Here is a 15,968-nt window from a genome sequence, read left to right as displayed (position 1 = left end):
CAGGACACAGACTAGCTCTACCTATTTTCTCCCTCAGTTTTATTACAGAAATTTGTCTAGTGTTTCTAAAGGTTTTTAGTTATTAGATCAACGGGCTGCCTGTCATGTTTATTTAAGGCGAACCTAACCTTCAGCACTGTTATCACTGTTAAATAGACCTTATCCCCTTTCAGATAATTTGGATTTACCATAGCATTGGCCGTGGGTGGGCGATGGTGGTGGGGGACTATCGGAGACCAAAGTGCTTCTCGGGACTAGAACCTCAACAGTAACACAAGTATCTTGGGATTCCACGTGTGCCGCCGCTGGGATGGTCTGAGTTCAGCCTTCTGATTGGACACACCTTTTTCTTGGTACACGCCTTCCCCATTTCCATCCATGTGGGGCGGGACCTGAGCTGCCTTTGCACCCATGATTGGCCCAGACTAAGCAAATTTACAGCTTTTGCTCGCCTGGTTCGAGGAGCAGGTCATAAAGATAGTTATAAATAGGACGCTCAACCGGTAAAACAAAATGAGCGTCGACATCCGAGAGGCCCGCGTTCCGTCACCGCTCCATGATCTTAGTGAGAAGGATGTTGCAGCAAGCGCTCAGAGTATCCGGCCGGAGCTCATTCCCGCTGGTCAAATTGATGGAGAGGTGGACTGAGGGTGCAGCAGCCGGTTCGGAGGGCACCAAGATGCAGGGAGTGAAGACGCTGAACGAGATGCCCGGGCCGTCGGTCACCAGCTTCGCCTGGGACTTGTTTGCCAAACGCGGTCTGTCACGCCTGCATGAGTTACAGGTAAGAAGATAAACACGAAAAAAACCAAAAAACCTGTATGAGATATTTACAATTATTGCACTTTTACTAAAAATATCCAAAGTGCACGTGTCGTCATTGTAGACTAAAAACGTGAGTGTATTATTCTGTGCAGGTGGTTCTTTTTACATAGAACAATGCAAGAACTTTGACTCCCCTCTCAATGTGACATTTATAAAATATCCTCTTAAATTATTTTGCACATCCAGTCTATACCTCCTGCTTCAAGCTGTCTCTCACTTCAGTTTAAAATCTCTGTATCTACTGAGAGCTTTGCACTTCACTCTAAGCTGAATGAACTGTCCTTTGTCAACGTGACAGAGCGTGCCTATGTGAAGTGAATGCATCCTTAAAACAAATAACTAATAACTAGTGCATTAAAACGCCTGCAAGGCAAATACATCTCTGCAGTGAGCTCTAAACTGGAGGGAGGAGGGTGCCTCCAAAGGTGATGATTGCAGTGCCTTTACAACCTTTGTCTCATCTCCTAGCTGGAGGGAGTCCAGCGGTATGGACCTATGTGGAAGGCAAGCTTTGGTCCCATCCTGACAGTTCATGTGGCTGATCCATCGCTCATTGAGCAGATCCTGAGGCAGGAAGGCGAGCACCCAATGCGCTCCGATCTTTCCTCCTGGAAGGACTACAGGAAGCTGAGAGGTCATCACTATGGACTTTTGACAGCGTAAGCTTGCAGGAAAATCTTTCTGCTTTACTTCCTCCTCTTTTCCATTTTGTTTCTCATCAGATGATAAAGCTGAAGTAAATGTAATATTTGGCCATGCTCATTCAGTTCAAAAACTTTATACCACTCTTCTTTCAGCTTTCCTTCACTTACAGATAGAAAGAGCCACAACTTTAGCGTATGCAATCAGTATACAATGCAATACAGCAGTTAACTGAATTGTGTGCACAGCTGGAGCCACTGTATCAGTTTTTACATTAATGTGTGTGCGCGCGTGTGTCTAGTGAGGGGGAGGAGTGGCAGACAGTGAGGAGTCTCCTGGGGAAACACATGCTGCGGCCGAAGGCAGTGGAAGCTTATGATAAAACCCTGAACAGTGTCGTCAGTGATCTCATTGCCAAACTTCGCCTCAGAAGACATCCTCAGGGCCTCGTCACCGACATCGCCAGCGAGTTCTATCGCTTCGGCCTCGAGGGTAAGGTTTCATGCCGTCTTAAGCATCTTCACAGGATGTACCATGCCACGTAAACGCTGTAATCAAATCCATCTGTATGCACAAATATTATGTCACATTGTTAACATTTTAAACACACATTCCTGTGCAGGCATGCCTTAATAACTCATGCTCATGTGCAGTTTACCATTCTGTCATCATTGTTATTGTACAGCTGGAGGGGAAAAAAGCATGTAACCATGTTTTGATGAGAAATGATGCATTGTTGATCTTACGCAATGATATAAATAGCTACACTGAAGCTCTTTTATAGTCACTTTTGCAGGAGTTAAATATAAATGCTGGATACTTGGAGCTGATGAAAGCTGCCAATATTTAAGTTTTCACTTTGCATGCAGACAGTATTATTTATTTAACTGTAACACCTTTAGTTAATAGGCATTTCTGATAAAGAGGCTAAAAACCTGGCAAATAAATGTCATGCATGGTCACCTCGGAAGCTTTCAGTAAAAAAGAAAAAAGCCGCTAGTCATCGTTTCTTGCCTTCGTCATGAGCTTGGTTTTATTTGCTTTGGCAGGCATTTCTTCGGTCTTGTTCGAATCCAGAATTGGTTGCCTGGATCAGGTTGTTCCCGAAGACACAGAGCGTTTCATCCAATCTATCAACACCATGTTTGTGATGACGCTTCTTACCATGGCCATGCCCAGCTGGTTGCACCAGTTGTTCCCCAAACCCTGGAATATCTTTTGCCAGTGCTGGGACTACATGTTTGAGTTTGGTAAGCTATTTCTCACAGCACAACATTTTAAGCTTGGACAGAAAAATGTTTAGAGATGATTGTAGTGGTACTTTAAAATTAAAAGTGATAACAGAAACTACAAGCAGGCTGCAGTCTCCAAAAAAGCACTCGGTAAAATATTATATAAAATGCACAAGTAAAAACTAAATATAAGTCATATACCAGAGATGAGACTACAGGATATTATAAAGATGCTTCTGGCTGTACTCAAGCTGGAGATACGTTACACAAGCTGGCACTGCAATGTGGAACCAAGACAAACATGATGTTTCCACACTTGATGTTATTATTTTCCTTCTGCTCTCCTCTCTTGTCATTGGCTGCCGCCGGTTTCCACTTAGCCCTGGGTTGACATCCCACGCTCTCTCACACAGTACATTAAGACTCACAGAAGATCTGAGACATCAGACATGTTTTGACGTAATCGCACTGGTTCGAGCTAGATCGGCAAGAGGGAGATTAAAGTCTTTAACCTTCACGCCTTCAAGATCATCTGCGCTGAAACACGTGTAAATGTTAGTCATGAAATTGATACGTGGTTCTAGGGATTTTTTTTTTTTTTTTTTTTTTAAGAAGGGGAATTTGACCTCACTTTATTGAACCTGACACTGGAAAGTTAAAGACTTAACGCTCTGTGTCATCATCGCCATCGAGGGATAAATGTGTCATGGCTTATCTCCATGTATCTGCAGCAAAAGGTCACATTGACCAGCGTCTCTCTGCCGAAGCAGATAAGGTTGCCCGAGGAGAGAAAATAGAGGGCCGTTATCTCACCTACTTCCTGTCGCAGATGGGGCTGCCCATGAAGACAGTCTACAGCAACGTCACGGAGCTGCTCCTTGCAGGAGTTGACACAGTGAGAGTGGCTCCTTTGCCGTCTTCCTTTATCAGTTCCTGATTTTAGGCCAGCAAATGGTTAAAACCATCCGTCGCTCTGTTGTTTCAGATCTCCAGCACCATGTCCTGGTCTTTGTACGAGCTGTCCCGTCATCCAGATGTACAGGCCACTCTCCGGGCGGAGGTGTTGACTGTACTTGAAGGTCGAAAGATACCAGAGGCTGCCGATGTAGCTCAAATGCCTTTCCTGAAGGCCATAGTCAAAGAAGTGCTCAGGTATAACTCAAAAGGTTTCAGATATTTGAAGATGTTTTGAGATTTGAAATCAAATTTAGCTTACACTATTGTGTTTTGTTTTGTTTTCCTTATTTTTTTTTTTAGGTTATACCCTGTTATTCCTGCTAATGCAAGGGTCATTCCAGAAAGAGACATCCAGGTTGGAGGCTACCTCATCCCAAAAAATGTGAGTTCACCATCTGACTCTAGCCAGTATCAAGTTGTAATGCTTCAGTTTTTCCATTATAGTCAAAAACCTATCTGACCAAAATAAAATTCCCTTTCAGACTTTGATTACCCTGTGCCACTTTGCAACATCGCGGGATCCAGGAGTGTTTGCAAACCCAAATCATTTCAATCCCTATCGATGGCTGAACAAAGACCAGACTTATCACCCATATGCCTCTGTGCCCTTCGGTGTGGGAAAACGCAGCTGCATAGGTCGCCGTATTGCTGAGCTGGAGCTCTACCTTGCTCTTGCCAGGGTGAGTTACAGCAATTTTTGTCTTTTTCTTGGTTTTTTTCTGTGTGTTTTTTCTTTTTTCATTTGCAATTAAACTCCGACTAAAATAAACAAACAAAAAAACCCTAAAAGCATTCTTAAAGAATATACAACCCCATTTACCCCCAAAATATTAGGAAACCGTAATAAAGACAACATGTCAAATATAGTATTGTAGTATTTCCAGTCCTTTCTGAAAACTTGTTACTTGCATCTGAATTTAAACTGAACATATTATATCACATATTTTAAAATTTTCACATTTGATATTTTGTCTTTGTACTATTTTAATTAATTATGGGGTAGAAAAGCCTTTCAAGTCTTTACTTTATTTTGTTTTTTACTTACATGTTACACTGCATCCCAACTTTTTGGGGGAAATTAGGTTGTACAGTGTATGTCAGCTTTTGGGAATGTATTTAATTAAGAAAAACACATTCTGTTACTTGGTGTTTGAACACAGTTTGTGTTGCAAGTAATTTACACAGCGTAGGATTTTGATAAATGTGTTAGAAGTTGTTCCCGCAAATCTTCTTACTCTATTATTTCTCTGAGTCATGTAAGGAATTGTAGATTTCAGGGTCACTACGCAGCACTTGATTGCTTTTCATTTCAGGCGCCCTGCGCTTAATCTGCTCTGTTTCTGATTTCATTAGATCATTTCAGAGTTCGAGGTGAAGCCGAACACAGAGGGAGCTTCTGTGAAGCCCATGACACGGACACTTCTAGTTCCTGAAAATGTCATCAGCCTGCAGTTTATTGAACGGTGACCTAATCTCCTGGAACTGATCAGTTACGTGCCTGTGAGCGGCAACAAGCAGGACAGAACAAGCAGGCGCCGTTATCGCGGTGTTATATTTCAGAGCGGGCCTTCAGCCTTCATCCCAACTAACCAAAGCCCTTCTCACCTGCAGCCTGCAGGCGGACATGTGGAGAAGGACAGATGGATGAAGGGTAAGGGCTGATGGATTATTACAGAGGCATTATCAACTGGGAGAAGGGTAACGTCCAGTTTTATCAAAAGGTGCTCATTTGTGCAAAGGCCAGACCCAAAGAAGGGATCTTCTGTCTGTCGTCTGTTCCATCTGCTGTGCGGTACAATTCATGCAAACTTTGGGCAAAATCTGGGCCGGTGTGGAAAACGGATTGAGAAAGGAGGAGTGGGGAGAGAGTTGAAAGATAGACAGTAAGGAAATGAAATCTGACATTTGCGCCTCGCCTGACGTGTGTGCCCTCGCTACTCGTCCTTCATTTGATCTTTTTAGTCATTGCCGCATTTCTTGGAATTTGACAGAAATTAGTTTCCCTGAATTTGGTAACCGTCTCTTAAATCTGATTATGAACTGTGATCGTGCACGCTCGTAGATACGTGGTATCTGCAGTTTCCTGCGTGTCCTGATTGTGCAAATATTTCAAGAGTTTCTATGTACGTCCAGAACATCATGAGTCGCAGAGAGTCTTGCACACGGAAGAAAGAAAAATCTACAGAGGTGTCCGTAAACATGATTGTCAGTATGTTGATTGAACTGTGTTTTTAAAGGTGCTTTTATGGTGCAAAAACCTCTAGTGATGGGTTCCTTAAAAAAAGGCAGCTGCTAAGATTATGCTTGTGTATGAATATATAATGCCACTAAAATCCAAAAATAGGCCACTCTGTACTGTTTTAAAATTCTTCAATACTGTCTTTAGTTCACTGGCAAAGCTTATCTATTTTTTTATTTTATTTTTTTATACATCTAAACATGAAAGATATTACATCATTTTGTAAGTAATAAGCTTCATGATCTGAACTTTGTATTTATTCTAATTTATCGCATTTGGAAACTGTCACTGTAAATGTCAAACGGTTTCACGATGAATCTCTGCCTACTGTTTACACCATGTGTTTCTTTATGTGATGCCTTTGTGTCTCGTTAAAGAAAATATCTCCCTCCATCATCATCCACAGCACCATCAGACTAGGGCTCAGGTCAACCAAGCATGTTTTACATGGACCACACGTTTTCTACAAATGTTTGCATAAAATAATGCTGGGTATCAAAGTTCCTGTGTGACATGACAGTGTAAACTGCTGTGCAGCTGCTGTGACTCAATAGCTTGGACCACATTGCTGCCAAGCACAACCTCAACCACTGTCATGTGTTTTATAGGTATGTGCTTCAGTTATTACAGTTGTGGTCACAGGTTTACTCATCATGGGCATGAGCTGTTCTTTTTCCATAATTCCACCATAATCAAAAATGAATGGGGCTGTACATGTATATTTGAGCGTGCATGTATATTTTTGACCTTGTGGGTATTAGAGAGAATCCAAAATAAATCCAAACTTGTACACAGTGTTCTTGTTTTTAAACAACATGTACGATGATGATTCCACCCAGGAAAAAGAACAATTCAAAGAAATCATTGGCCCCAAATAACCATGACATTCAAGTGTGTTCTTGACCTCAAATCTATATTTTGCTATAGATAAATGGATATGGAAGAATCTGTGTGAATACTGTGATACAGTATCTGTTCTGCCAGGCCATGCAGATGACATAAATGCTGCAACTTATACCCTGTAGTGAGTACATTTGCAAAAGTGCCAGAAATACCATAAAACTCTTCTGGAAACGTTTTAAAGTGTCTGCTGGGAAAAGGACCAATGAGGCGTGGTGTATTAGATACAAAAGTATCAAATTACAATATTAAAACTGCTGGGCTGGTCACTACATTTACCTGGTGGACAAGATGTTTTTTCATGAAGCTGCATAATTACATTCAAATGTGGATTTTATTCACCTTTACACATATGGGGATTCACTTTGCCGGTTACATCTATAATAGAGAAGAAGTTTTAAAAAAAAAAGTTACGTTTCAAATACTTACGACGTGCATTGTTCTGACAGATGAATATTCAGAGTTAGGCACTGTAATACAATATGTTAAAGATAACGGAGGCCACTGTTACTTTAGCCCGGATGGCGGCGGTGTTGCGAACAGCGGGTGAGCTAGACAGGAAGAAAACAACTGTCTAGCCAAACGGCTATTGCTAACGAGGCAAGCGTCAAGTAAGCGAGTTAGCCATGTAGCCGAAGCAACGAGGGATTTACAAAGAGAAATACTGGACTATAATAACTTAATCTTTTCCTTTAAAGACACAACGAAGGGGGACAGTGTGGGAAGGTGAGTGGCAAAACAGCGTAACTTGTTACTTTAACTCGTTAATAATCAAAGCTAGCAGTTAGCTTAGCTAATGTTAGCTAGCCAACACAAACCAACGGTCATTTAAATCAAATTACGCTTGTTAGCTAAACAGACCATAGTGTGTTGCTTTCTGAGAGAGAGGTTTGTTATAGATATCAAATTGTTATTTAATATAACGTTCTGAAGGCAGCAATAGATGGCATTTGTTTACATGTCAACAAAGGCCCCTCAAAGCTAGCTAACTTGTTAGTCGTTAATTCCCCTGACTCCTATAAGCAACAACAAAAACAGCAATAATAATATTAGTCAGTTTTATACACAATTGTGAATTTAAACTATTAATAAAACATTTATCCTGTAATCTGTGTGCCCGGAGTAACTTTCGGTTTACGTCTGGAGTTATACTTTTATTGTTATTCCAGTGTTAATAAAATGCTTAATATCATGGCGTTTGAATTTTGTGAAAACCTACCAGAGGAACCCGCAGTTCATCGCAAATGTAAAGAAACCTTTACAGACAACAGCATATTTAAAGTTTAGCGACTCTGTGAAACAAAGTGTTGCTGAGAAACGTTTTAACTCTTTCTTGCTTTGTTTCCTGACGCATTTGAACAGATGCAGGCTGGTGACCCTGTGGTTGGCACCTCGATGGGAGTAGGTGGTGCTCAGAGTCGGTCAGAGGATGAAGAGTCACTTGGAGTAAAAGACCTGAAAAGGACAGCAACACAAGCATTTGGCAGTGGTGTTCCCAAACGCAGAAGTTCATCCAGGTTTGATATCTACTAATGTATATTTCATTATTTCAGTCAGGGTGGTATTCCAGCATAATTAGCAGGAAGAAATGAAACTTCGTTTTCTATGCTGATGGTGTTTCAGTACTGTGCTTTGTTTTGTTTTTTTCCCTGGTTAATCTTTAAATTTTTAAAGAACCACTTTATTATCACAATTTGTTTAGGTCAATAAAGCGAAAAAAGTTTGACGATGAGCTAGTGGAAAGCAGTCTTGTGAAGTCATCCAGTAGAGTCAAAGGTCCACCCGTAATGGAGCCTGTGCGCTGTTCGGGGAGTGAGCCTTCCTCAAGTGAGAAAAAAAAGGTAAATAAGACCAACAAATCCACAGATTATTGAGTGAATTCACATTAAAGATGATAAATATGCACATTTTTTATGATTCTCTCTCTTTTCTTATTCCCCCCCCTTATGATGCTTTTTCAGGTAACAAAATCAGGAGCAACTCTTACACCATCTCTGACAATGGTACTAAACCCTGCACCTTTAACCAAAAGAGTTAAGAAAAGCAAGCAGCCTTTACATATTACTAAAGACTTGGGCCGATGGAAACCCACAGATGATCTGCTGCTTATAAATGCAGTGTTGCAGGTGAGCTACCAAAAAGAAGATTATTGTCAAAAAGGTTGTCCTGAATTAGCTCAAAGGAGCTGCTTTGTTTAATGGCTTTGACTGTCAGTGTATGATCTAATGTGTATTGATTCATGGTATCTTGTGTGGTATTCTGTGTTTGTCTGTAGACCACTGACTTAACGTCTGTTCATCTGGGGGTCAAGTTCAGCTGTCGTTTCACTTTGCGTGAAATTAAAGAGCGGTGGTACGCTTTGCTCTACGATCCCGTCATCTCAAAGTAAGACGCCTAGCATCTGTTGTTAACTCTGACTGGGTTTTTACAGTCTCCCAGTCCTGCATATCTCCATATGCTTTATTACACTTGTGTGTTTGAGTCATCTTTTAAGCACATTCTTGGTTTTGTGTGTCTTATTTAGGCTGGCATGGCAGGCCATGCGGCAGCTTCACCCAGAAGCAATTGCAGCAATCCAAAGCAAAGCTCTCTTCAGTCAGGCTGAGGAGGCACTGCTGGCCAAGATTGGTTCAGTAAGTTATATTGAGTGGGCTATCATGTATATTCTATTATAAGTGCTCCACAGGGAAAATGCATTCCCAGTTAAGGTCACTTTTTAATGGCTCATAATTGTGAGATTTCACCTGGATTGGAATGAAACTCATTATTACTGTACATATTGGACTGTTGTATTCACACACAGTGTTGTGTTATGTTTCTCTCTAAACAGACCAGTCAGCCTAAACTGGACGTGTTTCAGGAGCTTTTAAGTAAGCACCCTAATGTCTTTCACCCATCTCGCAGTCCCAAGAGCCTACTGGTGCACTGGCAGCTGCTCAAGCAGTACTACCTACTGGACGACCAGAGTGGTGAGTTTAGTTTCCCGGAGGATCCATTCAAATTCCTGTTGACAGTTTGAGTATTGAGCAGCTGGAAAACCATACAAGTATAACTCATGTCAACATTGGATGCATTGATCATCTTTGTGGCTTTGTGAGATTTGCAATGTAAACATTTTAATAGAGGAGAGGAGGTTGTTTGGACATAAGATAGCAAGCAGTTACTCAAACAGTGTTTTGAAAGATGAATGTTATAATTTCCTCCCAATAAAACTACTGAGAATTAACTTGACATACCTGGTTGTTCTCTAAAATATGTATGAAAGAAAAAAAACCTGTTAAAAACATCTTACCTGTGACTATGTTTTGCAGTACAGCCCCTCCCGAAAGGTGACCAAGTTCTCAACTTCTCCGACGCCGAGCAGATGGTTGATGATGTAAAATTAAAGTAAGTCAGACATTCACTTCAGCGTTCAGCAAATTTTTACTGCTTGTAACATTTCCGGTCATGCTAAAGGACATTACATGCTATATTTTTCCAAATTTTTAAAAAGCATTGCATTTCCATGACTTCAGGGCACCTATAAGTTGTTCTGTTGCTTTTCACACAGGGACAGCAGAGATGAAGTGTTGGAACATGGTAAGTAATTTGCTTACGACGGAAATTCAGTTAATCTTGCACATCACACATCACCTTTATTCACATTAAAAGAAGAAGAGACAGGAGAGGTCACTGTGGATTACTGTGATTTAGGAAATAGTGGATTTTCTAATGTTCTTCTGGGTTCAAAGTGGTCCATATGTCAGTTTGTCCATGAGATGATACTGAACAGTAGACTGACCCTGATGCACCCATTGAAGTGTGAGTGTGTCTGTGATAGTTGGAAAGCACTGAAAAGCATGAGACAGCACTGTAAATGGGTGTATTTGGGTTGTAATGAAAAGTGCATTGAGTGTTCACTTCAGAAAGAAATGTACTATAAAAGCACCGGTCCATTTACAATTTACCAACCCATTTAATCTGTGAATGTCAAAAGAAGCTCAGATCACTTATTATCAATGTGAGCTGAAGTCAAATTCCAGATCAGATGCGTTTTGTTCCAGTAGTTCTTTATTGCAGATAATTTGTTTTTCCTTGTTAATTACCTGGAATTAAAATGTCTTAATGTATCCGTCTGTAGATGACATGGACGTAAACCTCTGGTTATATTAATATTTACATGAACGTCCTTTCTCCTGAAACCTGTTAAACCTAAGCAGGTTTAGCAAACACTGATGTCTGATTTGGCAACCAAAGGTTGTGAACAACAATGTCATTGTTAAAGAGCTAGACTAAATATTTATTCAGCTGTAAATTAAGAACAGAGATGGCAATATAGATCAAACTGATAAGACAGATAGGTAATGTGCAGAGGAAAAAAACAGCATCATGTAATTAATTAATCTAAACACACTGCAGAGTTTGAATGGTGTAACTTAAATGCTCTTAAAACTAGATCAATAAAGACTCTGGTTCAAACTACATTTAGTCAAGTATTCAAATGTTCAAAAGTCTTTTTTTAGCTGCACTAAGCATGCACTAAAACACTAAAAACAGTCAGCCAAAGTCTGAAATATTACATAATCTGAACCATTTACATAATCTTCTTGATATCTAGGACAGGAATGTTCCATCAGTATGCCCTGCCAGAGCATGAGAAATTATCATTCATGTATTTTGCTCTTTTTCATTCAGACTTTTTAATTATTCATTGATTGTGCTGATGTGCAGCAAATGTAAAAAGTTAAGGGGAACTCATTGGCTCATTAGTCAACCTGGCTGTTCACTTAATGCGCTTGGATGCATTGGGGCATTACAAAAGCCATTGTGTAGATTTATTCTGAATCCACAATGTGTATCTTTGAATGTCAGGACATTGCTATGTTCTGACCAGGGATCCTAAAAGCTGCGTCATTACTATGAGTAGGCATTGGATAAGAAACTGATGTCTAAAAGGAACTAAAAGGAATTCTGCTGTTGACATCTGTTTGTTTTAATGTCCTCTGTATGGATGGGGAAGTTCACACTGCTGCGTCAGGGGTTGAGTTTAAGTTCACAGTGACTCACTGGAAACTGACTCAGAGTAATCTCAGTTGCTCACCACACTTTTTTTTCTTTCAGAGCTGATGATTTCAGACCGTCACCAGAAAAGAGAAATCAGACAGCTGGAGCAGGAGTTGCCTCGTTGGCAGGTTCTTGTGGACAGTATCACAGGTTACTTAAGCTTTCATTCATAAAGTGCAAATGAAAGCCTTTATATTTGTTTATGTTCTGAGGAATGCAGAACTTATTTGTGTGCATATGTTTTTATTTTGTTTTCGGGGTTTCAGGGATGAGCATGCCTGACTTTGACAACCAGACACTTGCAGCATTACGTGGAAGAATGGTACGCTACCTTATGAGATCAAGAGAGGTAAGTAATCTTTCAATAATAGAAACAAGGGCTAAAGAGAAAATATGCTTAAGGAAGATGTTTGTTAGAAAATGTCAAGTAACTGTAAAAGAAAATCTTTTTTTTCTTTTTGTTGGAGTATGATACATTTTTTTTTTGTTTAACCCGTATTCACACAGATTACATTAGGCAGAGCAACCAAGGACAAACAGATCGATGTAGATCTGTCGCTAGAGGGGCCTGCTTGGAAAATCTCAAGAAAACAAGGTAACTTAGCATTTTCTTGAACAACACCATGTCGTTTCATCATTTTCTTTCTTTTTTTCCCTAAGTCCAGTCACGCACACATCACTGTTAGTCCCTTCATTTGGATTTTGGCCAAATGCATGCATAAAGAAAGCAATGACAAGTATAGCTTGTCTTCATGGCTTATCCAGTAACCATTTAGAGACTCTGAAATCGCACCATTCCTTCTTGTTGGAAGTTGTCATGGACAGATTAATAGATAAGGTCAGGCAGGATTTTCCATGGATTATGATGTTTACAGATAACACTGTGATCTGTAGTGGGAGCAGTTGGAAGAGAGCCTGAAAAGGTAGAGGAGAAAAGCAGAATGAAAGTCGGTAGAAACAAAACAGAAAATGTGTGTAAATGACAGGGAGAGAGTTGGAAAGGTGAAGATGCAACGAGTAGAGAGTGCGAAGGTAGATGAGTATAAATACCTGAGGTCAACCATCCAAAGCAACAGACAGTAGGGCTGCTTGATTATGGCAAAAATGATAATCACGATTATTTTCACTGAAATTGAGATCACGATTATTTGACGATATTTATTTAACCCTTTAAGACCTACTATAGAACCAAGTCCACCAGAGCTTATATTATTTTTTTTTACATGCTGTAGTGCCATTTGTGGGAGCATTTCAAGTTGCTATACATCAATACAACTGTTATAGCCCATATTTTAATAATATGTATGCATTAAGTCCATAGTAATTACATAAATTGCAAAAAAGTGCAATAAACTACAAAAAAAAATTGAAAATCGCTTTTGTTTTGTTTACATATATTTCTACTTGGAGAAATTTAAGAGGCTTATCCCTCAAAACTTTAAATACAATAAAGTTGCAAAAAATAGTTTCCCACCACAGGAAATTTATTTTGAGTGTCTTCATAGTTTTATTTTGGAGATACAGCAATTTTTATATACTGCAGGAAAAACAAAAAACAATCCTATGATGCAAATTTGCAAAGAAAACAGCATGTGCATCATTTCACTGTGGGAAGTGTTACGAACAGCTGATAGGAACGGCAAAGCGTGTTTCTGGAATATTATGTTTTTGTTCCTGCAAGCGCTTTTTATGCAATTTTTGCAAAGCTATATGTGGAACGAAACCGTGACCGAGGACAAGCTGATGGCATCAGATGTAAGTACAACTCCTCCGGTTTCATATGCAAAACAAATTATTGCGCTAGCTTACACGGTTCAGGTTCTACAGGGATTTAAAAATAGTTACGCAAAACGGAGCGTGCTGCTCTGACCGGCTTTAAAGGGTTAACAATGACTTTAAAAAAATAATATAAAATAGTGTGCAACACCACTGAAGTTTTTTTTTTTTAAACTCTCTTTTCAACCAACGGCAGTCACTCTCCAAATAACTTCTGCTTAGCTTTCCGAGCTTCCCTCGGGTCCTCTTAATCAGCGGTCTCCAACCTTTTTTGCGCCACAGACCGGTTTATGCCCAACAATATTTTCACGGACCGGCCTTTAAGGTGTCGCAGATAAATTAGGGAGGGCCTAATAATCGGCTCAGTCATTTTTAATGATCGTTGAAAGCCCAGATCGTAATCGTGATTAAAATTCGATTAATTGAGCAGCCCTAACAGACAGTGCAGAAGAGAGTGCAGGCAGAGTGGAATGGGTAGAAACTAGTATCAGGTTATTTGTGACAGATGGATGGCAGCAAGAGTGCAAGGGAAGATTTACATCATGGTACTGAGACCTGTTGGGATGTATGGTAACAGGAGGTCAGTTTGGAGGTGGCAGAGTTGAAGATGTTAAGATTGTTATTCGTCGTGACCATGCTGCTGCTCGGTTCCTCACAGGCACCTGAAAAAGACATCAGGTCTCACCTGTTTTAGCTGCTTGGCAGTAAGGTTCAGAATCTATTTCAGATCATCTTGTTTGCCTACAAAAGCCATAGTGATTTGACTCACTCATTAAATCTCTGACCTCTTACACCCCCGATCAGCTTCCAGGTCATTCTTGTCTGCTGATCCGATGCTTCTGACTGTCCCTTGCTCTGGAGTTAAACTCAGAGGAGACTGTTCTCTGTGCTTCTCTGTGCTGTGGAACAGCATTTCTCTCACAGTCAAATCTGCTCCCTTCCCTCTGTCTGATTGCTCATTGTGTCTCCTGTGCTTTTTACAGCCATGATTATTGATGTTTCTCACCCACATGTATCTATTTATTGGACATGGACATGTGCAGAGGAAGGATTATAGATGTATTGGTCAAAGGATATTGAATATGGAGCTGCCAGGTAGAAGGAAAAGAGGAGGAGCACAAAAGATTCATGGATTTAATGAACTAGGACATGCAGAGGGTTCGTGTGACAGAGAAGGATGTTAGGGAACGGGTGAGATGGAAGCAGATAATATACTTCTGTGACCCTTAAAGGGAGCAGCTGAAAACAGAAGAAGAAGAACTGAATCATTCTTTTGACAAATGGAAGCATCAGTTTGTCTGGTTAAATTTTAGTGTTTCAGCTTGCAGAGGTCGATCAGATGTACTTGATGTTTACTGTTTGTTTTGCCAGGAATTATTAAGTTGAAGAACAATGGAGACTTCTTCATTGCCAATGAGGGCAGGCGGCCTATTTACATAGATGGCAGACCGGTCCTGTCAGGCAACAAGTGGAAATTAAATAATAACTCAGTGGTGGAGGTAATGTCAGAATCTTAACCAAGTTGTTTATTATTCATATTAAACGGCTGTTTAATCTTTTATTCTTGCTTAAATAACCTGTCTGTTTCTTCAGATTGCAGGTCTTCGCTTCGTGTTTCTTATTAATCTGGATCTCATCTCTCTAATAAAAGCTGAAGCAGCCAAGATGACACAACAGTGATCGTCAGCCTTGCAGCTGCAGAATCGGCCTATGGCAGCAGAGCATGTCATATCAGGCAGTCTGCTCAACACTGGTTACAGGTGCTCTTGTGAGGCATTGTAGTGCTTCAAGGGGATAGGACTGACAATGGCCTTCTCACCCCTCAGCCTGAAATGTGATTTTCACACAGGCTTCAGCTAAATCCTGGAGCACGACAGCAACAGGTTTTTACTTGGTGTGTGGATATTTTATGTTGTATGTAATGTAGACATTCTCACAGAGCCTCGCTTTTTCCAGCTTTTCACAATATTGTATTTAAATTCTGTAGTAAAACTTTTTCAAATTAATAAACTTGTATACACAATGAATGTCTGGCTGTTTGAATATTAAATTTTGCATGTTCCCAAAAAAGAAAAAAACAGTTTTGGACGAAACAAACTTGCAAAGAAATCTGTTTGTAAATAAGAAGTTAATAGAAAAACATCTGAAAACACTGAATATTGACTTTACACAAGATGACTCGAGGTATAAGTCCACTATATCTTTTGACTGAGACTCTTTATATGCTTATTTAGCATGCATGCATGCATGATGAAGCATACTGACGGAAAATGAACTCCCTGTTTAACTTAGACACTTTAAGTGCTGAACACCACTAAAGTGTCTGAGAGCACCAGTGATCGCTAGTTCGGCTT

General features: G+C 40.2%; 2 protein-coding genes across 2 annotated transcripts; both read left to right on the top strand.

The window, feature by feature from the left end:
* Positions 1-281: 281 nt before the first annotated feature.
* cyp27b1 (cytochrome P450, family 27, subfamily B, polypeptide 1) lies at positions 282-6,973 on the top strand. The gene is made up of 9 exons (XM_086292113.1): positions 282-784; positions 1,294-1,484; positions 1,769-1,959; positions 2,517-2,717; positions 3,431-3,594; positions 3,685-3,851; positions 3,957-4,038; positions 4,139-4,336; positions 5,010-6,973. The coding sequence occupies exons 1-9, from the start codon at positions 557-559 to the stop codon at positions 5,121-5,123; spliced, it is 1,536 nt and encodes a 511-aa protein (XP_086148239.1). The 5' UTR covers positions 282-556; the 3' UTR covers positions 5,124-6,973.
* Positions 6,974-7,160: 187 nt separating this feature from the next.
* Positions 7,161-15,640, top strand: mcrs1 (microspherule protein 1). Its single transcript, XM_086292114.1, has 14 exons — positions 7,161-7,521; positions 8,158-8,312; positions 8,498-8,636; positions 8,757-8,921; positions 9,071-9,180; positions 9,320-9,428; positions 9,626-9,764; positions 10,107-10,182; positions 10,346-10,374; positions 11,896-11,988; positions 12,105-12,187; positions 12,346-12,433; positions 14,986-15,113; positions 15,208-15,640. Exons 2-14 carry the CDS (start codon positions 8,158-8,160, stop codon positions 15,292-15,294), a joined length of 1,401 nt encoding a protein of 466 aa, XP_086148240.1. The 5' UTR covers positions 7,161-7,521; the 3' UTR covers positions 15,295-15,640.
* The last annotated feature ends 328 nt before the right edge of the window (positions 15,641-15,968 follow it).

Source organism: Aulonocara sp. 'chitande type north' Nkhata Bay, linkage group LG5, assembly GCF_057382095.1.
Source record: "Aulonocara sp. 'chitande type north' Nkhata Bay isolate Kocher_YH1m ecotype deep benthic linkage group LG5, A_spYH_male_GT1.1, whole genome shotgun sequence".
NCBI classification, from domain to species: domain Eukaryota; kingdom Metazoa; phylum Chordata; class Actinopteri; order Cichliformes; family Cichlidae; genus Aulonocara; species Aulonocara sp. 'chitande type north' Nkhata Bay.
This window is presented reverse-complemented; position numbering and strand designations above follow the sequence as displayed.